General features: G+C 56.2%; 3 protein-coding genes across 12 annotated transcripts; 1 reads left to right on the top strand and 2 right to left on the bottom strand.

The window, feature by feature from the left end:
* The first annotated feature begins 153 nt into the window (after positions 1 to 153).
* On the top strand, positions 154 to 15,898 carry ZNHIT1 (zinc finger HIT-type containing 1). Of its 10 annotated transcripts, none has more exons than XR_006590872.1 (8): positions 154 to 294; positions 533 to 644; positions 4,360 to 4,530; positions 5,593 to 5,672; positions 5,807 to 5,976; positions 9,775 to 9,904; positions 10,166 to 11,347; positions 11,798 to 15,898. XR_006590872.1 is itself a non-coding variant. In XM_006942009.4 (5 exons), exons 1-5 carry the CDS (start codon positions 587 to 589, stop codon positions 6,091 to 6,093), a joined length of 501 nt encoding a protein of 166 aa, XP_006942071.1. In that variant the 5' UTR covers positions 356 to 586; the 3' UTR covers positions 6,094 to 6,322. The 10 variants fall into 10 exon arrangements, 2 of the variants coding, with proteins under 2 accessions (XP_006942071.1, XP_003998577.1); XR_006590874.1 differs by lacking the exon at positions 154 to 294 and having other exon boundaries at positions 342 to 644; positions 9,775 to 9,846; positions 10,166 to 10,254; positions 11,079 to 11,347; XR_006590873.1 differs by lacking the exon at positions 154 to 294 and having other exon boundaries at positions 342 to 644; positions 9,775 to 9,846.
* On the bottom strand, positions 10,133 to 14,815 carry CLDN15 (claudin 15). Its single transcript, XM_003998529.5, has 5 exons — positions 14,599 to 14,815; positions 11,829 to 11,993; positions 10,806 to 10,887; positions 10,622 to 10,738; positions 10,133 to 10,539 (listed from the first exon to the last, which is right to left on the bottom strand). The coding sequence occupies exons 1-5, from the start codon at positions 14,813 to 14,815 to the stop codon at positions 10,419 to 10,421; spliced, it is 702 nt and encodes a 233-aa protein (XP_003998578.1). The 3' UTR covers positions 10,133 to 10,418.
* Positions 15,899 to 16,881: 983 nt separating the features above from the next.
* Positions 16,882 to 20,886, bottom strand: FIS1 (fission, mitochondrial 1). Its single transcript, XM_003998530.5, has 5 exons — positions 20,728 to 20,886; positions 19,710 to 19,842; positions 18,324 to 18,400; positions 17,782 to 17,887; positions 16,882 to 17,196 (listed from the first exon to the last, which is right to left on the bottom strand). Exons 1-5 carry the CDS (start codon positions 20,770 to 20,772, stop codon positions 17,099 to 17,101), a joined length of 459 nt encoding a protein of 152 aa, XP_003998579.1. The 5' UTR covers positions 20,773 to 20,886; the 3' UTR covers positions 16,882 to 17,098.
* Between the last annotated feature and the right edge of the window lie 2,406 nt (positions 20,887 to 23,292).

The following is a 23,292-nucleotide window of genomic DNA, read 5'->3' on the forward strand; positions in this document are numbered from 1 at the left end:
GGGCTGCCTTGCGGCCCGCTGTGAGGAGGTACAGGGCTCGGGCTCCGCCCTGGAAAAAAGGCGTAGCCCGAGGCTACTGAAAACTCGAGAAGCCGGCGCCGTAGACAAGGCGAGGATTGTCCCCGGGCGTGAGCGCGCGGGCTGCACGGAGCCAGCAGAGGGGGCGCCCGGCCGGGAGGCGGGGGCTCGGGCCGGCGGTCGCGAGCCGAGGACTTCGGTCTGAGCCAGCCCGGCCCAGCGCCGCCTGACACACGAGGAAACTGAAACCCGGAGAGGGGAAGTGACCCCCAGCAGGTCCGGCGGGATGCGGAGGCGGGTCTTTGCCACAGCTCTGCCGGGAGCGGCTGGGCGGAAGGCCGGGCGAGCACGGCGTGGGGGCGCTCGGAGCGGGGACGAGCGGAGCAGCGGGCGGCAAGGAGGGAGAAGGCCGAGGAGTCTGCGGCGCCAGGGGCGCAGGGGGTTGAGGTTTCGGCAGAGGGTCACCAAGGGCCTCTCGGATTGCCCACTCAAGCCTACGCACTCTCTTTGGTAGTCCAGCCCATCATCTCTGCCGCCCCGGGAAGAATCTCCAGGGACTGCCTTTGTGATGGTGGCATCTTCAGAAGGACGACGAAAGGGAAATAACATTTCTCAAAAGACCACTGGTACCACCTCTTTAAAATGATCCACGTAGGGGACCCCACAAAATACACAGCCACCCTGAGGCCGGAAGTGGTTTTGCCCCTATAAAATATGGCGGAAAGCTTTCTGGTCTCCTAGGGAACATCACGTAATGGGTGGAAGCTTTGGGAATTCTAGTGGGATAATTCTGCGCACGCGCAAAAGCACGCGCTGCCGGAAGTGATGACACGCCTTCCACAGCGGGTGCTTTAGCACGCGTGCGCAGGAGGCTCTTCCGTCAGCTGTGTTGTGGAAATGGTGGAGAAGAAAACTTCGGGTAGGTGAGCCCCGGGCGGTTGGCCCCTTACCGCCTCCCGAATCCGAACCTGGCCTAGGATGTTCTCAGCCAGTTATTAGTCTCAAATCCCTTCCCCGGCGCTCGGGCCCTGGCGTCGGGGTCGCTCCTCAGACCATCCATTCATGTTTAATTGATGCCTGCCTGCTCCACGTCGGGCGCCTGGGTTGGAGAGAGGAAAAAGATCCCTATCGTCCCCAAACTGCCTTTCTGGGAGGGGAACAGACACGCAGGCCTGCCACTGCACTTCAGAGTGATACGTGCGATGGCAGAGGGGAGCACAGCTCCTGGACGCGGGGAGGAGTGGCACCTAACCTAGCTTCTGGGATGGAGGGCACCGGGAAGGGGGCGGGGGAAAACGCTTGGATGGAGGCTTGAAAGTCGGGTTAAGGTTTCACTCGGTGCAGTTGCGCCGAGGCTCATTCCCGGCAGCGTGAACCGCGCGTGCAAAGGCAGGAAAGCAAGAGAAAGCAAGTCGCTTGGGGAGCCAAGTTCACAGTTCGGGGCTTGCGGAGGAATAGCAAGAATAGTCTGGAGGGTTGGGGAAAGGTACACCTGAAAGGCATCCCATATAGTGCCAGAGAGTTTGAATTCTCTGGAGAGGGCAGTGGGGAATCATTACAGGCTCTCTTAAAGCAGGGGAGTGACCGAAAGAGATTTATCTTTTAGAGAGGCAGTTCTGGCTTCAGGGCGGAGCAGCGCTGTACGGCGGAACTTTCTAGAATGATGGGAATGGTCTTACTCAGCACCGTGTAGGATGGCAGCCTTTAGCCACATGTGGCGGTTGAGCATGTGAAATGTGGCTAGTGCCACGGAGGAACTGAATTTTAAATTTTAAACTTACTTAATCTACAGCATTTAAACAACCACAGGTGAGTAGTGGCTACCCCCTTGTACAGCGCAGGTCTAGAGACTGGAAGGCAATTAAGGAGCCATTGAGTAGTCCCCACGAGAGATGTGGGTGGAGCAGTCCGCCAGATTGACTTTTTAATGAATCCAATCGTGTCAGCATTTCTTAAACTCTTTGCTGGATCTCCATTGTTCTCAGTATAACTCCCCAAATCCAAAGTTCTTTAGACACTTACAGGTAAGACTGTTAACAGCGGGCCTGACTTTATAACCACACAGCACCCCCTCCCTACGTGCTTTATATTACCAGCCATACTGAACTTTTTATAATTTATTGAAGGCACCACAGTCTGCCATCCAAGCCTTCTCCCGTGCTGGTATGAAAGCCTGAAACACCCTTTTCTCTCCCCCAACCAAGGTAACTTCTATTCATTAGTCAGATCTCAACCTAGACTTCTTATTTTCCTCTGGAAAATCTTTTGACTACCCCAGGGCCAGTTGGGTGTTTCTGGCATGTGCCCCGTAGCACCATGTACTTCCTTGTGCTAACATATCCTGTGCTCTGCTCATTTGTTGGATCATTTGTATTCCCCACTAGACTGTAAGCTCATGTATTCCCAGAACCAAGGGCACCGCCTGGTACTTGGGAGGGAGGCAGTATACAGTGATCCAGAGCTGGGAAGCTCTGCGTTCTTCCCAAGCCACATACCAGCTACATGAGCTTTGGACATGTTTCTTAACCTCTGAACTTTAGTAAACTGGGGATGATAATGATATCTCTCGCGTTGGGTTGATAAAGAGTTAAAGCTCTCACACAAAGAGCTTAGCATAGCGTCTGGCTCATAGTGCGTGCCCAGTGTTAGCCCCTGGTGCCGATGCTATTTATGTTGGTCACAGGCACTCGATAAATATCTGTTCAATGAATAAAGAGATAATTTTGTGTAGAGTTGTGAGACCCTGATAAAGAGCCTAGGTTTCTTGTTTAGGATGCCTGTGCAGATGGTTCTGTTTACTTAGAGAGTTCAGGAAGAGAAGCAGACTTGGAGGGGAAGATTTAAAATTTGGGGCTGCAGTGCCGAAGGGGTCATCTCTGATTACTGCTCGAAGCCTGTCATGTGGCCTGCCCTCTCGCCTCTAAGGAGAGGGCTGTCCCCATCTCTTTCTGAGTCTGATCTCTCTTCCTGGGATTGCAAACCCAAACATAGGGCTGTCTCTCCCAAAAGCAAATGACTCCAAAAAGTGGTTCTCTCGATCCTGAACCTTCTCCTGAGCTCCACAACTGGCTGTTCAACTGGTTGCAGGAAGTCAGGTGCTGACCTCACCATTTAATTTTTAAGGTTATTTATTTTGAGAGAGAGACAGAGAGAGAGAGAGAGGAGTGGGGGCAGAGAGAGAGAGGGAGAGAGAGCATTCCAAGCAGGCTCTGCACTGTCATTACAGAGCCCAACGCGGGGCTTGAACCCACAAACTGTGAGATCATGACCTGAGCTGAGATCAAGAGTCGGATGCTTAACTGACTGAACCACCCAGGCGCCCCACTGACCTCACCATTTTAAACCTCTCTCTTCTTACCTACCGGCTGTTCACTGGGATCAGATAATTCTACACAAAATGTCTCCTTCTTCATTAAACACATTTGCTGAGTGCTTTTCACCATCAGAAAAACCTGAAGTCACATCAGGGATGCAAATGAAGGGATTCTTTCCACCAGAGGGAAATAGTCAGTAAAGTCTCAGGGTGTAGTAGAAGGAAGATTTTAGAAACACACACTGGATTTGGCCCAAGGGCATCGCCAGGGTCCTGAGCGTGAGTAGCTCCCACTGAATGGGAGTCATTTTGCTGGGGGTTGAAGAGTGGATGGGAGGTGAGGAAATGAAGCTTCCCATGGGCGATTCTCTCAAAGATGAGTCTTTGTGAATTTGGGTCAACACGTGAGGGTTTGGCAGGTTTTTCCAGTGAAGGGAAGGTCCCTGTTGGGGAAGAGGGTTTGAAGATGCAGGAGGGACAGAAGGACCCGAGCTGGAGAAGGAGGGTTGGGTTTAGCAATGGGACTCAGTGGAGGGGTAGGGGGTGCATCCTCTTGGAATGGAGGGAAGGCGGGTGCCAGGCAGTTATATTTGAGAGCGGGCTGGAGGATGAGCATCTCTACGTGTGTCCTTTGAAGTAGGAAATGAGATTGCTAAGCATGACGGCTGAGTGCATGAAGGTCCCCGTGGAGGCTGCAAGCCCTGCGTGTACAGTGGTCCCCATCTGCACGGTTGTATGATTTCTGCCAGCAGTGAGAGGTCTCCAGGAGGCATCTCTTTGGCTGGGTCTGGGGGTTGGGAGGAAAGGCCAGGGCCAAAGGCATGAGTGACTGAAATGACAGCCTTGTTAGCCAGGAGGGAGGCAAGCCAGAGGGGCTAATATATTGGGAGAAGGTACAGGCGCCAAGGGCTTGGTGACTCAGATGACATCAGAGAGCTGTGGTTCCGTCCGCACGCTTCCCGGAACCAAGGCCAGCCCAGCTTCTCTCTTCCCGTGCCCTCATGACTCCCTGGCTCTGCCCCACCCAGTTCGCTCCCAGGACCCTGGACAGCGGCGGGTGCTCGACCGGGCTGCCAGACAGCGCCGCATCAACAGGCAGCTCGAGGCCTTGGAGAATGACAACTTCCAGGACGACCCCCATGCAGGACTCCCCCAGCTCGGCAAAAGGCTGCCTCAGTTTGATGATGATGCAGACACCGGTGAGGCAGGGGTAGAAGGAGGCGGGTGGAGGGAGGGAGGACCGGGCTGGGGAGGCAAGGCCAAAGGAAGGGGAAGGGGTCTGCCTGGAGACAGATTGTAGAGGGACATCGGGTTGGGGCAGGGGGTGGGGGGGCAGATGACACAGGAGCCCCTCTGGCTTTGTCAGGGACTGGCTTCTGTGACTTCTGTGACTGTGAGCCAGCTGCTCTCCCCCTCTGCGTCACCTTCCTCTAGCACATGTAGAGTAAAGAACATGGAGAGCTGAGCTCCGGGAGCACTTCCAGCTCTGACTTAGAGCCTTGGACTTAGGGGAGCGTGGAGATGAATGTAGGAGCAGGTTAGAGAAGTGAGGGGAGGGATACACGGTAGTGAGAGGCCGACTCAGAACCCAGGTGAGCGTGTGCGCAGGGAGTGGACACATGAGTGTCGGGAACGATGGCACAGAGAAAGATGGTGTCTTTCTTGGCACGTGCCAAGTAACTATAGTTGACCTTTGAGCAACAGGGGTTTGAGCTGCAGGGGTCCACTTGTACGTGGGATTTGTTCAGTCGGTGCTGTAAATATATTTGCTCTCATGATTTTCTTTCTTTTTTCTTAAGTTTTTTTTTTTTAGTGTTTGTTTATTTTTGAGAGAGGTAGAGACAGCATGAGCGGAGGAGGGGCAGAGAAAGGGAGAGAGAGAATCCCAAGCAGGTTCCATGCTGCCAGCACAGAGCCTGATGCAGGGCTGGAACCCCATGAAACTGAGATCATGACCTGAGCCGAAAGCAAAAGTTGGACGTTTAACTGACTAAGTGCCCCCCCCCTTATGATTTACTTAATATTTTGTTTTCCCTAGTGTTGTTTTAAGAATACAGTATATAATACATATAACATACAAAACATACGTTAACCGACTGTTTATATTGTCAGAAAGGCTTCTGGTCACCAGTAGGCTATTTGATGTTGTTTTTTGGGGAGTCCAGAGTTATACACAGGTCTTGGACTACGTGGAGGAGGCCAGCACCCCAACCCCTGTGTTGTTCAAGAGTCAACTGTAATTAATTGTTCTTCCTCTGTAGGAAAGAAAAAGAAGAAAACTCGAGGCGATCATTTTAAACTTCGCTTCCGAAAGAACTTTCAGGCCTTGCTAGAGGAGCAGGTGAGAGGGCGTGGCCCCGGGGACTGGGGGGGCCCCACGGGGAAGGAAGGAGCCTGCAGAGGTCCTTGTCCCAGGTCGGTGTTTGCCACGTGGGTGGGCGGAGGAGGTGTGGAGCCTTCCCCTTGTCTCTACAGAACCTGAGCGTGGCCGAGGGCCCCAACTATCTGACAGCCTGTGCGGGTCCCCCCTCCCGGCCTCAGCGGCCCTTCTGTGCCGTCTGCGGCTTCCCCTCCCCGTACACCTGCGTCAGCTGTGGCGCCCGGTACTGCACGGTGCGCTGTCTGGGCACCCACCAGGAGACCAGGTGAGCTCAGAACCTCCCCCTGCGCCCACATCCTCTCCTTCCTATCCTCCAGCCTCCCGGCACCTCTCCTCCTCCTGGGCCTCCACTGCCTGCAGGTGCCTGAAGTGGACTGTGTGAGCCTGGGCGTCCCCAGAGGGGAAGGCCCTCTGCACCCCACCTCAGCCTCGGAGAAGGCTTGGCCAAGGAGAGAGGTGCTCTTCTGGACCGAGAGAGGAGCCGTTCACTCGCCCAGCAAAGCTGTGTCCTACCTGCCAGGGAAGACAGGCCTAGTCCCGGGGGCTGTTGGGGGGAAGTGGGCTGGGCCCTCAGCGTGCTGTTGTAATAAAAGGTGTCATCCGGGGAGGAACCTGCCTCTTTGGTCACGTGGTGGTTTGGGCATGAGGGTCACGGGTCTCTGTGCTGTTCACTGCTCCGTGGGTTTTCCTTCTATGCGTCAGTCACCCCTCCCACTGTCTGTCTCCCTGGGTTCCCTGACCGAGGAAGATTTTGTCCCATTCTGCTGCCACGCCCACATCTCAGCCTTCTTTGGCTGTCGCTTTATGTCATTTTTTGATGATGGATTCGGTGCATTTGCTTTTGCTTTTTGTTTCTGTAGTTCTCCCGAGTATCATTTGAGCACAGTTAGGACTGGGTGACCGGGAAGTGGAGTGAGGGCTGGGGGTGGGGCACAGGAGGAGACTGAGGGAGGAGCCAGTCCCCTGTCTTCATCCTCTTGATACTCAACCGGGTAGAGAGATCAGCCCTCACCCTTGGTGCTGCCTCCAGAAGAGGCTGCTGTTACCAGGGGCCGCAGTGTGCAAAATTATTAGTATCCGAGAAAACCCAGACATTTCTGGAGGCATGGGGGAATTCACGATATAGAGGCCTCTGTTCTTGGTGGCCCTGGGTGCTGTAATTCTTGTTTGCTGTGAAAGCTTCTTACACTCAGGCCTCCTCTAAGTGGATTGTGTGCTATGAGCTTATAAGCTCCTTGGAGTTGTTGTCTTAAGGCTCTGTAGCCTGTTGGAACTTAGCAAAGCACATGCTTAGGAAGCATTTGTTGAACAAGTAACCTCAATGAGATATTAATGAGATCCAGTAAATTCGGTGTTAGGCATCTTTATAGGCTCTCCTCCCCCCTTTTGGGACTTTCCTACAGCTGGCTCAGGTGTCCCAGGGCCTGCCTGAGAAACTGCCTGCCCTTTCTCTGGAGACTTGAGGTGGGGTCAGTGGTGTCGGTGGCCGCCCCAAGTTGAATGGTGGTGAGGATGCGGTTTGAGGACAATCCCAAGTGGTTTTAAAAGATGGCTGTACATTTTTTTTGACAACCCTTTGATCGAAAGGTAGGGTCTTTGTCCCCTTTCCCTGGGATCTAGGCAGAATTCTGACTGCTTCAACGAGTACAGGGTGGCAGAGGTGAGACCATGTGACATTCAAGGATAGGTGATAAAAGGCAGGGAAGCTTCTGCCTTGTCAACTAGGACACTTGAGTTTTAGATCCCTCAGCCACCATGTAAGAAATCCAGCCATCCTCCAAGCGCCTGGGTGGCTCAGTAGGTTAGGAGTCCAACTCTTTAAAAAAAAAAATTTTTTTTTTAATGTTTACTTATTTTTGAAGGAGAAAGAGACAGAGCATGAGCAGGGGAGGGGCAGAGAGAGAGGGAGACATAGAATCTGAAGCAGGCTCCAGGCTCTGAGCTGTCAGCACAGAGCCCGATGCAGGGCTTGAACTCCTAAGCTGTGAGATCATGACCTAATCCGAAGTCAGATGCTCAACTGACTGAGCCACCCAGGTGCCCCAGGGGTCCAACTCTTGATCTCAGCTCGGGTCTTGATCTCAGAGTTATGAGTTTGAGCCCCGTGTGGGGCTCCACGCTGGGTGTGAAGTCTACTAAGGAGAAAGGAGGAAAGGAAAGAAAAGGAAGGGAAAGGAGAAAGGGAGAGGCAGAGAAAGAAAGAAAAATCAAGAAATCCAACTAGCCTAAAGCCGCCTTGCTATGAGGAAGCCTAGGCCACACAGAGAGGCCACACGCAGGTGGCTGAGTCAAGCCTTCAAGCCGTTCTGGCCTAGGCTTCCATTGTGATAGTGAAGACACATCCAGGTAATTCTGGCACCCAGGCATCAAATCACCCTCAGCTGTTTGAGTCTTCGTGACTGTGTCCTCACTGTCACAAGCCATCCCTGCCACACTCCAAATTCTGACCTACAGAATCCATGTGTATAACCAAATGGTTTATGCCACTGAGTCTTGGGATGGTTAGAAAGCAATAGTAACTGGGACATACTAACTTCTGGCATCTAACTTCTGGCCTCAATTTGTGTCTCCCTCCCACAAAAGGAAACTTTTCTAGGCCCTAACCTTTTTATTTCCCTCTCTATCGAGAAGTACATGCAAGGGGGAACGTTGCTGGCTCAGTCAGTAGAGCATGCGACTCTTGATCTCAAGGTCGTGAGTTCAAGCTCCACACTGGGCGTGGAGCCTACTTAAAAAAACAAAACAAGTACATGCAGGAAAGAAAATAGAAGGGCACCTGGGTGGCTCAGTCAGTTAAGCAGCCGACTCTTGATTTTGGCTCAGGTCATGATCTTGTGGTTCGTGAGTTCGAGCCCCGTATTGGGGCTGACAGCGCAGAGCCTGCTTGGGATTCTCTCCCTCTCCTTGTGCCCCTCTCCAGCTCGCATGTGCGCGCGCGCTCTCTCTCTCTCTCTCTCTCTCTCTAAATAAACTTAAAAAAAAAAGAGGAAGGAAGGAAATAGAAGAAAAGACTATTTCTTGGTGGAGAAATACATCAGTGCTTCACTGTGATCACCTCCATTGGAACTCCTGTCAGATTCGCACTGAGTTAGTAGTCTCTTTGGTTTCTTTCCTAAATTCACTGGCTTTGTTTCATATTTTGCTGATATAAAAAGAATCACTTCGATTCTGCCTGGTGTAAGATGTGTCTACTCAGGGACATACCCAACTGACCTTCATAGGACAGAGCCGGACCCAATGGCTTCCCATTGCTCTGAGCTAAGTGGCTCCAGGAGTCATCTGTTGACATCCTCTAGGAAGGGATCACTGGACCCCTCCACTTAAAAGCACACATCCCTTAGGGAAAGCCTTGAACAATTTTTGCCCGCTCCCCGTGTGCTAGGGAGATGGGTTTTCACCCGGGTCTTTGGGAAATCTACACTGTGCCAAAAGCTTGTAGGGGCTGGACCCAGTGTCATGTGATGGAGCAGCACAGCCTCCTCCTGGGTACCCAGGGGAAGGAGAGGCTAACCCTCTGGACTGGAAGGCTAGAGCCCAGGGGCTTACTCCCAAAGCCCTCAATGACAGGTGAATTCAGTTGACGGGAATGAGTTTGGAAAGCCAAACATTCCAGGAAGCAGGCCAGTTGTATCTTTGGTCTTGAACAGATCGTGGTCATACTGCTTGCTAACTGTGTAGCTTGGACAGGTCGCTTCACCTCTCTGAACCTCTTCCAGCCACTAGCCAGATAGAGGGAAGAATAAATGGGATGGTGCACCAGCCCAGTGCAGGGGCTAGGCGCGGGCGGGGGGCGGGGGTGTCCCTCTCCTTCCATTGGACGCCAGGCCCCTCTCTTGTGGCCTCGTTTTCCTGTCTCCCAAGCCAGCCCAGGGCCCAATGCCATGTCTGAGCTGGACACCATCAAGTCAGACACGCACCAGCAATATGCGGGCCTCTGTGAAGAGATGTCCAAAGACCGCTGGAAGTTATTGAACCTTTCCCTAGAAAAATCTGCCTGCACCAGACGTGGTTGATTTGACGCACAGTTTCAAAGGGCTCGTTGGTTTGTGGTGTCCACTCGTAGGCACAGCCGAAGCAAGTGTTCAGGACCAGCTGTCTCCTTGTACTGCTGCGGGAAAAGCCGAGAGTAAAGAGAGTGAGTTGTCGTCTCGGGCCGGCCAGGGGGCGTCTCTGCCATTTCCAGTTTCCTCGAGGTGGGTCTTACCCTGCCTGCTGCTCGATGACTCTTGGCCATAATCATGGGTGCCCCACTCTTGAAATCACTTGCAACCCCTCCTCTCTTTTTCGGATGAGACAGTCCGAAGGGGATAGAGAGAGGGACAGGTGGCAGCCTGAGGTCCAAGAACTGAGACGACCCTGGGGGCACCCCAGCCAACCCTTGCTTGTCCAGCCCCTTCATGACACGGACACCCCAAACCCTGAACAGTTCACAGTACAAATTTATTTCTGCATAGATCATACAGAATACAAACAGTCGGGGTCGCCTCTGCTCCCTTAACCAACCAGAGCCCAGCCCCAGAAGGTCCTGCCTCAGGAGTCCGAGGTGAGTTCTCAGGAGGCAGGTTCTCGGTCAGAGGAAGGAGGCGCGGTCAGAGCCGGGCGTGGCTCGGGGGCACGGGGCGGAGTCGGGGCGTGGCCTGCAGCCCGGGGTTGGCGGGACCTCCGGCCGCTGGGGGCAGAGGCAGGGGCACGGGGTCCACGGGCCTCCTACACGTAAGCGTTCTTCCCGTATTTGCCAAAGCTGCTGTCGCCTTCTTCGTCCGAGACCGCGGGGTGCAGGGGGGCGGCGAGGCCGGGGGACCGCACCGCGGAGGCCTCGTAGGGGAGCCTGGGTCGGAGGGGCCTGGGTCAGCGGTGGGGCGACCCCGCTCCCGCCCCTCCCCCTCACCGCCACGCGCGCCGGTCCCTACCTGGGGGCCGGGGCCGCGTCGGGAGTGCGGCAGCAGGTGGAGCCGAGGCAGACGCCGCCCAGGATGGCGAGCAGGGAAGCGCTCCAGCCCAGGTAGAGGGCGGGGCCCAGCTCGTACCTGGGGACAAGGACGGTGAGGGCCGAGTCCCACCCACTGCCTCCCAGGCCGGGGCTCCCACACTTACTTGGTCCCGGGATACAAGGGGTCGAAGAATTCCCGGGTGATGTTGAAGGCGTACCAGGAGATGGCCACCATCCCGCAGAAACCTGGGGAGGGAGAGGAGGGCGGCGCTCGCGCCCCAGGCCCAGCGGAGGAAGGGAGCTGGGGGAGGGCCACACGGGGGCGGCCCCGAGATCTGGACGCCCCAGAGCAAGTTGCACTCCCTCTCTTTCTTTTGCGCTCCCTAGCTCATGACTTTCCCCTCGGGTCCCGACCGCAGCCCCCCTTTCTTGCCTAGTCTCCCACGCTCTGCCCTTCCTGCCCAGCATCTTGATCACATCGTTGCCTCGTTTGGAATCTGCCCCATCCAAATCCTACCCACCCTGGAAAGTCCGGCTGTCCGGGCAATCCTCCCGCAGAGTCTGCCCCGACACCACTTTCCTTCGGCCTCCCCGACCCCCCCGGGAGCCTGTGACCTGCCTCTGTCACCCAGCGCAGTGAAGGCCTGAGGCCAGTGAGACCCCTGGGCTACAGGACCAGCCTTGCCGCTCTCTGGGGGCGCCTCCAGTAAGTCACCTGAGCTTTCTGAGCCCGTTCCCACATCTGGAGAACAGGGCAAGACCCACCCTACCTCGCAGGCTGGCTGTGAGGCGATAGCGTGCGCGTGCTTTACAGACTGACAAAGGTGCTGTTGCTGTGCGCAGTGTGCTTGCACCCCGCGCACCCCAGACTCCGGTATCCCCGGCCAGGCTGTAACCTCTGGGGGACAGTCGCTCACTCACCTTTGCTCATGCCTGGCTCCTAGTGGGGGCTCAAGAAACATTGCTGATGGATTGATTTAGGGAGCATGAGTGAGGCTGGGGTGAACGGGGAGGCAGGGAAGAGCTGAGCAGAGAGGGCGGGTGTCCATTCAATGGGGAGGGTGAGACGCCCGCCGGAGTGGGGAGTTGGAGGCGACAGGGGACCCCGGGTCCGCTGGCACCACTCTCAACACCCCCCCCCCCCACGACAACGCAGGGCACACCCACCACCACCTTCCCCCAGTTACCAGCCAGTATGTGCAGGGCCCCTGCGACGGCGGCCAGCCTGGCCTTCCTGGAGAGCTCCATGCTCCCGATGTTTATGCAGCGCAGCCCCGCCATGCCTAGGAAGAGGCCCAGGAAGCCCAGGAAGATGGCGGTGATCATGAGCGCCCGGCAGGCCTGGAGGTACCCTGGGGAGGCGGGGCGCAGCCATGGGTCCCTAAGCTGGCCCCTTCCCCCTCCGGGGCTGAGCCAGCCCCTTACAGCCAGCCCCTGCTCCGGTCTCAGTCCATAAAGGCCCTCAAGTCCCCTCCTTCCCCTTCGGGGCCCTATTCCGCTGGAGCCCTGACGCCCCTCCTTCCTAGGGGCTCAACTCAGGCCCCGCTCCCCCGACCCCGGTTCGGCGCACGTGCTTACTGGCTGTCTCCTTGGCACTACTGACACTTTGGCCAGCTACTGCTTTGGTCTGGGGGCCGTCCTGGGCCCTGTGGGATGTTCAGCAGCATCCTTGGCCTCTACCCACTAGATGTCAGCGGGAGTCCGCTCCAAGAGGGACCATCAAAATGTCTAGACGCTGTCAATGACCCCTGGGGGACAAAGTCGCCCCCAATCGCAGCCGAGAACCACTGCTCCGTCGCGAATGACAGAAATTGCTCTTGAGTACTCAGCCCCTGCCCCACATCTGCTTCTCTCTAGGTCCCACGTGGCACAGCCCCTAGACATCATGAAGTGAGCTTTCTCCTGCGGTGACCTGTAGGGGGCAGCAGTTGCCCGTGGGTTACTGGGTGGGGGCTGGTTCTGATCTGGAAAGTGGGGTATCTAGGCTAAGGACAATCCAAGCACATCTAGCTCATATACATTGGATGCCTCAGTTTCCCCTTTCTCAAAGCTGAAGGAAACGGCCAGTTTCCTTCCCGGCCCCTCTTCCCCCTTTTCTTTGATACTTGCCAACCACCCCAAGGACCTTGTTCCCCTTTCCTGGGTGGGGCCATGCCACTGGTGCTGAAGACGCTGGGTCCCTGCCAGGAGGATGTGAAGTGGCCCGGAGTTGGCGGGTAGAGAGGAGGGACAAAGTTCTCTGGGAGCACTTTCTCCCAGCCACTCCCTCTGGGGTTCCCCCCTCCCCCGTATCCTCTCTACCCAGGGCTGACCAGCCCTGGGTCCCTAGGCCGCTGTGGTAGACAAAGGAGAGATTATTGATGGGCCACGAGGGAGCGTGGGCTGGGCGGCTGTGAGGGATTAAATAATAGTCAGGACCCCCCTCGGGACCAGAGTATCCGCCAGCCTGGGTTCCGGCACCCCTACCACCTGTGGGGCTGTGGGCCGGTTAACGCTTGTGCTTGTAGTTTTCCAGCTTGGGTGAAACGGGGTTGCCCGCGCCCCACGCAGCCAGGCCAGCGGAGACGGCACTGTGATGGCCTGCGTGAAGAACCGTCACAACGTGGGGTGCCCTGACGACCCCGGGTGCCGGGCAGCTGCCCTCTGCCCTTCCCCCTGGAGCAGGCTCTTGCCCCTCCATCAGCAGTTCCAAGTGGGGCCCTTCTCGGGCCGACAGGCTCACGGCAAACGCCCCACTTCAAACCGAGGTGTGGCTGAGGGATGGGTGAGGCGGGAAGGGCCAGTGCTGCTAAGCCGGCTGCCTGCCATGTCCCTTCTGGCCACCCGGCATTCGGGGCTTCTGGTCCAGATGGTACCCAGCTTTTATCGGGAGCTTGGGGAGGGCACGTGCCCTGCACATGGCAAATCCTGGAGAGAGGGATGAAGGCACGAAATCCCTGCTGGATCAGGAGATTCTGGGAATCGCAGGGGCACGAGAGACCCACGCAGACCCCTTAACTGCGCAGAGCATCTCTGGCGTTCCCGCAGCCCTGTTCCAAACCCAGTGTTGGCTTTAGTTCCACCCACTTCCCGGCACCTACAGTGGCGAACCGGAAGAGCACGACGGCTCCAAGGGGGGTGCGGGAGTGGCACCAAAAAGAGGACCTGGTCCTCCCCTCCTGGTCTCCGGCACGGGCCTACCGAAAAGACTCCCCCGAGGGATGCTGGGGACTACTCGGTGAACAGGAAGCAGGAAGACGCTATACCACCAAGGAGAACCTTTCTGGAACAAAAGACCTGTACGTTCCGGCCCTCCGAGAACTTCAAACAATCCACTGCCTGAGAACGCCGAACACACATGCACACACACCCCTAGCTGCTTCCACCAGACACAGCGCCGCGGGAAGTCTCGCTTGAAGAGGGCCCTTGAGAATTCGCCGTGGCAGTGGCACCGATGCCTTTTAAGGGTCTCAACGCCAAGAACCCAAGATGGGCCTCCTCTGCACCCCCACGACCCCCTGCACTCTCACCACAAAGCTGAGATGCTGAAGTCGGTCGTGTGCGCACACGGGCCAACGAGAATCACGCTAACGTCCCGGGCTGTAGCTCAACACTCACAACCATGCCACGCGCCTGTGCACGTTCCCCCGGTTTTACAGTTGGGGTGAACGAAGCTCGTTTCATCACCTGCTGGGAGCACCGAGCTGGTCAGCTGAGCCCGGCGGTCTGGCCCTGGTGCCTGCACTTGGAACCACTAGGGGTGTCACATCAGGGCAGGGGGACACGTGGGACGAGGTCTCCAGCGCGGCTCCAGATGGCGGCCGCCGGGCACTCCCAGCTCCCCGAGCTCGATCCAGGCCTCCCTTATCGGCTCGGTGCCCGAGGCCCGACCGTGGACAGCAGTCACCCTCCCCGGGGGTCTCTCCCCGCCTCCCGCCGCCCCCTGGAGCGGGCCACCCCGCTCTCTCCACCCCATACCGGAGAGGGCCAGCAAGGACGGGAACTCCCGGCAGCTGTAGACTCCCAGGGAGTCGGTGGCACAGCTAAACCAGAGGTTCTCGAAGATGGTGTTGGTGGTGATGACGCTCCCGTGCACGGTGGACACTCGCCAGTAGCTGTGTGGCAGGGTCACCCCCAGCATCAGCAGCCCCAGGGCCGCCATGAAGAAGCCGAAGATCTCCACGGCCACCGACATGGTGAGATGCAGGGCCCTGAGGGGCGCCTGGGGCCCCGGAGGAGGGGAGGGGCTGAGCCCCAAGGGAACTTGAGGGGCTTTGGCTAAGGAGGGGTGTTAAGGCAGGCTGGAGAGAAAGGTGGAGAGAGCAGGGGGGGCCAGCAGCAACCTGGGGTGCAGATCTGCCCCCACCCCCCGGCTTCTGCCCCCTGCCCTCCCTCTGGGTTCCTGCTTCCCCGAAGGTCCGGGCAGAGGAATGAGCCCAGAGCGCCGGGCAGCTGTTGACGCGGAGATGGAGGGAAGCAACGGAACGGGCCAAAAGTCCACCCCCTCCCCCAGCCTCTGGGCTCCCCGCCCCACAAGGGGGGCGGAGAGGACTAATGGGAGTGACCAACGAACGGATGGGGCTGAGGGGGGCCCCCATGGGAGGCACTGGGAGCAGAGGGGAAGCAGGGAAGTCGCTCTGACTCAGCTCTCATCGGGGGGCCGGAGAATGGAGCCAGGACAAGGAAAGAGAAGGTGACTGAGAGACCGGGGCCACAGACAGACCTTTCGCGGGGCAGGATCCGGGGAGCGGAGCCCCCCTCCTGGATGTTGGTGAGAACAATTTAAGAAACTCCAAAGACTTGGGGTTCGGGCTACTGAGTCACCGAAGAAGATTAAGGTTGAGTAAGGCATCAGGGCGTCTGGGCGGAACCCGCGGCTCTGGAGTCCAGTCAACCTGGATTCAAACCAGACCCACCATCTACCAGAGCCACAAGGGCCTGGAGTCTGAGCCCCTCGGGCTTGTTCCTGCTTCTGTGAACTAGAACTGGCTCCCTCACCGCTGTGACCCCAGATCAAAAGCTCCCTGCACGTGGGAACTGCTCCATCCTCGGGGACCACTCTGGCTCCGGGTGCCGCGGGCACAGGGTGAGGCCACCAGTGGGTTGCTTCCCTCCAAACTTCAACTTCTTGAACTTGAATTTCCCCCCTCGTCGGGTTGATCTTTGACTCTCGGCAACAAGCTTGATCTCGCTGCCAAGGGCCACCAAGGGGGATAAATCACAGGCCCAGAACGTGATCCTGTGGCTAATCTAAGCAGCTCAGTTATCACAACTGTCACCAGCTCTATTAATTATGATGGGTTAGAAACCGCCGGGCTCCAACCCCAAGCCGAGGCTGAGCACCTGTCCTGGTGCAGACAGTATCATTTCCTGCCTCAAGGCCACAGCCAGGGCAGCTCTAGTTCTCCTCTGGCAGGCGCAGCAGGGGCTTGGTCTCCAGGGGTAGGGGGGAACCGATGCTACCCCCCAGGCAGTCACAGGGGACATCAAGGAGCCGAAGGGTATCCCATCACCCCCCTCCCCATGTCAGGCTCCTCTGCCCTCCCCTCAGGTGCCTCCGCCCCAACCCCCCCCCCCAAGCCAGGCTGGCTTGGCTGTGGAACGAGAGGTATGTGGTGAAGCAAGACAGGCCCACGCTGAGCCTGGCACCGGGCGGGTGTGGGGCAAAGCAGGCTGGGTGGGGACTGGGTCCTGACCTTCCATCTTGGAGCCTATGACTGGGATGTCCTGGGTTTGCAACCTTTCTCAAGAACCTGAGGAGTCCTCGCAGAAGGCCCAGCCCTGCCCCTGGGCGGCGGCTCCTGGCCCCTCCCCAGGAGAGGACGGGGAGGAGGGGGGCGCAGGAAGACAAAGGGAGAGAAGGGTGGAGGTTTGGGAGGAAACCGAGTGGGGGCCCCCCCCTGGTGTGGAAAACTCCACGTGCTAAGAGGCAGCTGTGTGGGTCAGAGGAGACAGGAGACATAAATCCTGGCCTGTCCCCTCAGCTCTTCCCTTCCCGCCTCCCATCACTGCTTTCTCCCAGGATTCCAGCACCGTGCAAAGGCCACGTCCCGTGTCCCTGTGTCCCCATGCTGCCTACCACTGCTTTGGGGGAGGGGAGGGAAGGAAGGGTGTGGGCTCTGGGCAGCTTGGCGGACAAAGGCGAACCCCACACCGGCCTGGGGGCGGGTAGGAGTAGGAAGGCGAGCAGGAAAGGACCACGGGTGACCCCCACCTTTGGGCCCAGTGGAGCCCGCCCCTTCTTCCACACAGACACAGCGGTTCCGAGCCAAAGCCCAGTTTTATTTACACTCGTCCCGGAGCACGTGGTTTGGGGCTATTGGGCAGGTCTCTGGGGAGAGGAGGCCGAAGGCAGAGGGCAGTGATGGGGTACAGGGGAAGGGACGGAAAGGATGGACGGCCACCCCCCCACCCCCCCTTCGAACGTCCTCCACAGGCTCCCAGGCATCCCTGGGCAGAGGCGGAGGCGCGGTCTCCTTTAGGATTTGGACTTGGATACAGCAAGTCCGATGAGTCCAGCCAGTCCCGCCACGCCCAGGGCCATCCCTCCAACAATGGCCATGCCCACAAGTCCGTCTGGAGAAGGGAAAAGGGAGACTGTCAGGAGCCCAGCCCCCACAGGGACCCTGCCCGGTGCGCCTCTTCCCCTGGAGTCATGAGGCAAGGGACTCCAAGGCGTACAGAAAGAAGGGACTGAGGGACTGAGGAGGATGTGCTTGGAGCGGGGGAAGGGGTCCTTTAAAGGGAGACCAGAGAGGGGGCGCCTGGGTGGCTCAGTCGGTTGCACGTCCGACTTCAGCTCAGGTCGTGGTCTTGAGGTTTGTGGGTTCGAGCCCCGCATCGGGCTCCGTGCTGACAGAGCCTGGAGCCTGCTTCGGATTCTGGGTCTCCCTCTCTGTGCCCCTCACCTGTTCACACTCTGTCTCTCCCTCTCACAAAAATAAATAAACATTAAAAAAAAAGTATCTTCTGAAGGGCAAATTTAAAAAAATTAAATAAATACAAAATAAAGGGAGACCAGAGAGCCCAGGCGTGGGGGAAGGAAGACGACCTGGCGAAGAGCAGAGAGGTGCCCTGGGAGGACAGGACGACGGGGCCAGGGAGACAGGCAAGCAAGGGGAGCGGGGAGCAGGGGGGTGGGGGGCCGAGGGGAAGCTTCACCTTTCTTCATGGCCTTGTCAATAAGCTGCTCCAGTTCCTTGGCCTGGTTGTTCTGGGGCTCTGTCTGCAGCAGCCCCCGCACATACTTTAGTGCCTTCTCATATTCCTGCGCTCAGGGAAAACACAGACACACACCCCCCCAGTATTCCAGCCTCTTCCAGCCCCTCAGAGGGACCTGCACTTGCCCCGGAGGCTCCTCCCTCTACCCCCACCTCCTCCCTCCCTCCGGCCCCACCCAACGGAGTAGAGTCCACAAACAACCCCAACTGTGTGGGGGTGATAAGCCTGGGGAGATAACCACCCAAGGCTCGGGGCTGCACCCCAATCCCGAGGTCACCCACACCCTTGGCACCTGGATCTTCTGTCCCTCACCTTCCCTCGGCGTCAGGACCCGTCGCCTTGCACCTCTGTACCCGACACCCCCCCTGCCCACTTGCCCTGTCCGGCCTCCCTGATGGCCAGGGCTCTACCCTGGAGGGGAAATGACGGGTGGGGTGGCCCACCCGGGGGGGGGGGGGGGAAGAAGGGGGCTGCCGCCTTACCTTGAGCCGGTAGTTCCCCACAGCCAGGTAGAAAACGTAATCCCGCTGCTCCTCTTTGCTCCCGTTGGGCAGCAGCTCTGGGGAGGGTGGCGGCAAGAGGGTGAAACCTGCTCCTCTCCTCTCCTAGTGCCTGTGTCCCAGAGACCCCCTCCACTCTCCGAATCCCTGTACGACCCCGGGACAAAGTCACCGTGCTGAGCTTCCGTTTCAGCTCTGGCCCCTCTCGGCTTCCCAGTCAGGGCTCCGGGGCAGCACAGACCCAGGCTGCCAAATACCCCGGTGATGAACGCCCTGGTTTCAACACTATATAGTCAGCTCTGGTCCATCTAAGTGACCTGGAAGGAAACTGAGGCACTGGAGAAGCCAAAGGTACCCGCTGTGTGTTCTCACTGTAGCTGTTTGCTGCCCAGATTGGGGTTAAAATAAATTTGCACTCCCCCCCGCCCTTAAAAAATACAGCTCAAAACTCCCCTTCAATTAGCATTCTCTGAATGACCCCCGCCTGACTCTATCTTAAGTCAGTGACTTCGCAGAGGCTTCTGTACAATTTGGGGCTAAGTAGCTTTGCAAGTGTTCATAAATCTTCCCCAGTGCCCGTACTTTCTCCTCAGCTAGAAGTGGCAACGCTCAGAGACATCTTCTACAGGTGTGCCCTGCAGTAAAGGAAGCCTGAGAAATCCGAATTAGCAACTTAGGCAGATGCCGGTGAGGTTATTTGCATTTAAAAAGATTCTTATTTTTATAGATTCACAACAGCCATCCTTCGCTAGTGTACTGTTTGCTTCCACGTGAATACTTGGCCAAGAGAAAGCGGGTACAGGGTACAGAGAAATCTGAAGGTCAAGTATGGCCTGTGACAAAACAGTGACCTATCGAAAACCAACGGGAGACAGGATTCCGATCAAAAAAGCACCATCTGCTCGCAGGTTTGCACTAATCCCATGCCGCCCTCACCAAAGGTTTTCAACTGCTGCTGAGTAAGCAACATGGTGGGGCCAAAGAGCAAGGGCCTGGGACACACAAGACAGGAGCTTCTAGTCCTAATTCAGCCATTAATTCATCAGCTGTGTCACCTCAGACCAGTCACCCTCCTTCTGTCAGACTGCCAGATCACTGAGTCCTGGGGGGAGTGACGCGCCATGGTTCTGTCTGGCTAAACAGTGATGACGCCACAAGCAAACCAGGCGAAGCCAGGCCAGGGTGCAGCCCTCTGTTGCAGTGCGTTTACTGGCAGGTAACTGTGAGGTGACAGCTACAGGGTCCCATGTCGACACAGGATCCCAGCACTTGAGATGGAGGGAGGGAAGGAGGCCACGGTGGTTGGGAAGGGCAGGACGGACCCAAAGGCCACTGGGAAGGGGAGGGTCGGGTAGCCTAGCACCTCACCCTCCAGTAGTGCGATGCCTTTGCGGATGTCATCATTGTACTTGCTTCGCACCAGGCACCAGGCGTACTCAAACTGCGTGCTCTTGGACACGGAGCCTCCTGCCTTCTCAGACTGAAATTTCTTTTCAAACTTCTGCCATAAGAGAGGAGAGGAGTCATTTAGAAAGGAAGGGACGAACCATTCTCTACCAGGACCTGGGTGTCCATTTCCCAGCTACACTCCATCTTCCCCAGTCTCTGTCACGTTTCCCTCGCGGGCCTTGGCATCTGGCATCCCGGCTTCCGCCATCTCCATCCCTGGGATCCAGGTACTCTGCTTCTTGGCAGCAGGGTGTCTCCCCCCGACACTACCCCGGTCCACTTCCCTCCCCCTAGTGGTACCGAGCGGAGATGCCACCTGGTGGCGGCTCCAGGCACCGCCGGCGAAGCAGCTGACCCCGAGCGGCTGGCCGAACAGTAAACACGCTGTCCGAACAGCTCAACAACAGCCCACGCCGTCCCTCGTCGGTGGCTGCTTCCCCCAGCCAGCCCCACCCGGCTGGGTCTGGGCCTTTTCTTATCTGCTAAGTGGGAATAAGAGTAGTGCCCACTTCCTAGAGCTACAAGGATTGAGATATCGCCGGCAATGCACTTAGCACCGTGCCGGTTTCGGTGAGTAACATCTGAAACTTCATGCTAGTCGCTATATCCCCCTGTCACCGAAGGAACACTCAAACACGGGTGTCCGCACCCTGACCTCCTAACTCCTGCACGCACTCAGAACTGGTCAGTCTTTCCACGCCAGACTCCAGGCCCCGAGTCTGGGGCGTGGTGGTGCAGGAAACTACAAGTCCCATTGGCCTCCGGGACAAAGAAGAGCCTCTGGGCAGGAGCCGGACGCTGCAGAGGGTGCCGGGAGCCGTAGTTCGGCCTCCCTAGGAGAGCCTGGTGCTGGGTAGAGGGTCTGGCCCCGCTCGGACTCTCCTCAGGACCCGCCCGTCCGAATGTTCCCTCTCCCTCCCTCGGGGCCAGGCCTCACCAGCAGGTCGTCCACAGACACCAGCTCGTTCAGTACGGCCTCCATGGCCGCCGCCCCTGCAATCCTTACACCTAGGTCGCTACTGTGCCACCGTCTCCATGGCCCACTGGTAGGGCCGGAGGGCCGCTTCCGTCGTCCGGCGGAAGCGAGAGCCCCCTCCCCACGCAGAGCCAATCACCTCATGTTGCTGATGCCGAGCCCGCCCCGCCGCCGGGGGACGCCCCGCCCCTTCCTTCCGGCGCCCTCGGCGCCCGGGTTGGGGCACTAATGCGCAAGCTCCGCCCGACCCCTTTCCCTCTCCACCCGCGGACGGCTAGCGCTGCAACTCCGAGTCCCCCGCTCGTCCTCCCGAGTTCCCTGTATGTGCCTTCCTTCACCGAGGCTGCCTTAATAAAGTTTGGAACTGTGTCTTCTAGCTGGCCCTTGGGCTCAGAAACAGCAGAAAGAAGAAGTTGGAGGACCCGGCTTGATCTAAACCTTCCTCCCCTCCGGCCCCACCCCCTCTAGGCCTAGGAACCCGGAGGCTATGTGACATTTGGGTGCCTGTAACAAAATCATAACTGGTCCCAAGGTTTTTAGGGCCTCTGCTGACCCTTACAAGAGGACTGACAACTGGACCTGTTAACATACACCCAGAAACCGCAGTGCATACGCATAGGGGATAATACGGAAATCTTTAAATGGGAATTGAAAGTTGTTACCCCATTACTTGCAGACAGGGTCCAATCTTTTAATACTTAGATAAAGCATCCTCCGGGTGTGCCTGAGAGGGAGCATCGGCCGTGGGTCACGCGGGCAGCGAGGAACAATCAAAACATGGGAAAGGTAAATGTGCACTCCTCTGGTTCCTGTGCTGTGCAGTGATGGGACTGGGTAGGTAGTGACTTTCGAATTCTTTTCACCTTGACCCACAGTGCTCCAGTGCACATTACAATGTAAGTTCCATGAGGGCACAGATAGGCTCTTGTTCCTTTGTGCGTCTCCAGCACCTGACACAAGATCAACGTCCAATGAATATGTGTTAAATATACATGAAATAAAGCGAACAAAAGTAAATAGGGCAGTGCAGATGCAGGAGATTATCATCCAAACATCTTTCGTGTTTGCAAAGCTCTTTTAATTTTTTTTTTTTTTTAATTCTCATAGTAGCCTTGTGAGTTAGGTAGGCAAGAATTATTCTTCTCTATTGAGCTCAAGACAGTTGAAATGACTGATATGAGGAGTCCCATTAAAAGATAAAGGAGAGGGCAGAACAAGTTCATAAGTACACTCTAGCTATTCATCTTTAAAAACCTCAGGCCTAAATTTGTAATTTTTTGCTGGTTTACAATAGAGGACTCCCCTTAAGCAGCAGGGTGAACTAGAGAGAAACAATTGGCTTTAACTTAAAATCTAAAAGGCAAGGCAACACTGAGAAACCATTTGTTAGATAGTACAGTAGGAAAATTAAAAATAAAACCCCGCAAACTACCACCAGTGCTGCTGAAATTATAATACTGGTTTCACTGTCTTGGCTAGCGGCCACTATTTTTAATTCACACTATTTGTCTGTTTGCAATCACACACTTGTGTGATAACCTGATGAATGCCACCCTCCCATTAGAGGCTGGAAGCTACACGACAGCAGGGTCTGTGTCTATATTGCCCATATTATACCCCTTTAGCTCAACTCAGTGCCTACCACTAGTAGATACTCAATTTGTAATTGTTGTGTAAATAAATACTGCAGTCGCCATCATTAACTTTTTGGAAAGCAACGAGGGAGTATGTAGTAAAAGCTACAAGATGTAATATTACTTAACTGGTAATCTGTGAAATGGTCAACAAAAGCAAAAAAACAAAAACAAAAAAAAAAAAACAAAAACAAAAAAAAAAAGGAAAAAGGAAAAGGAAGCCATGAAGATATTCATTCCTGCATTATCTTTGGAGGTAAACAGACAACAAAAGCTCCAGGGAATTGTTTTATTAAATGATGACACATCGATATAACAAAATAACACACAGCTTGAAAGTCAGAGTCATCTGGACTCTTTGGATGTGGATGGTAATATTCAAAACAAAACGAAAAAGCATGCACTTCTCAAATTTGGTCCTGTAAGTGGTCAGAAAGGAAGCTGACATTTTTTGTTGTTGTTGTTAGTGGGACTAAAACCTAGAGTTGGTACTTGTTAGCACACTCTGGGCCCTGGGCCCCTCCCTTGACTACAGTATTAGTTGCAAGCCTGCTCTGGTCTTTTGCCCTACAGCTTCTTGTTAGTGGGCAGCCCACGAAAAGAGCTCAGCAAACACCCACTAAACAGGATTCCACTATTTGTGTTCCTCGCGTCTCCTGTGATCGCTCACCTACACTTCCCACTTTCCTCTGCTATCCAATCAGAAAGTCCTATCCACCGCAAGCTCATCCATCCATCCATCCATCCATCCATCCATCCATCCATCCATCCAACAAACAGTAGTTTGAGGCCTACGTGTGCCAGGCACTCTTCTGAGTGCTGGGCAAGAGAAATGAACTAAACAGACACAGTCCTTCTCTCACACGAGTTCCATCTCCATGGAAGAGACAAG

Source organism: Felis catus, chromosome E3, assembly GCF_018350175.1.
Source record: "Felis catus isolate Fca126 chromosome E3, F.catus_Fca126_mat1.0, whole genome shotgun sequence".
Classification (NCBI taxonomy): domain Eukaryota; kingdom Metazoa; phylum Chordata; class Mammalia; order Carnivora; family Felidae; genus Felis; species Felis catus.

Coding starts and splice junctions, on each gene's coding strand:
- ZNHIT1 (XM_006942009.4), top strand. CDS start 587: ATGGTGGCATCTTCAGAAGGACGACGAAAGGGAAATAACATTTCTCAA. Junction 4,531..5,592: donor TGATGATGATGCAGACACCG/GTGAGGCAGGGG, acceptor CTTCCTCTGTAG/GAAAGAAAAAGAAGAAAACT. Junction 5,673..5,806: donor AGGCCTTGCTAGAGGAGCAG/GTGAGAGGGCGT, acceptor TTGTCTCTACAG/AACCTGAGCGTGGCCGAGGG.
- CLDN15 (XM_003998529.5), bottom strand. CDS start 14,815: ATGTCGGTGGCCGTGGAGATCTTCGGCTTCTTCATGGCGGCCCTGGGG. Junction 10,888..11,828: donor GGCCCTGCACATACTGGCTG/GTAACTGGGGGA, acceptor CTCCCTCCCCAG/GTTTCTGCGGGATGGTGGCC. Junction 10,540..10,621: donor GACGCGGCCCCGGCCCCCAG/GTAGGGACCGGC, acceptor CCTCCGACCCAG/GCTCCCCTACGAGGCCTCCG.
- FIS1 (XM_003998530.5), bottom strand. CDS start 20,772: ATGGAGGCCGTACTGAACGAGCTGGTGTCTGTGGACGACCTGCTG. Junction 17,888..18,323: donor TGGGGAACTACCGGCTCAAG/GTAAGGCGGCAG, acceptor CCCTGAGCGCAG/GAATATGAGAAGGCACTAAA. Junction 17,197..17,781: donor TGACAAGGCCATGAAGAAAG/GTGAAGCTTCCC, acceptor TCCCTTCTCCAG/ACGGACTTGTGGGCATGGCC.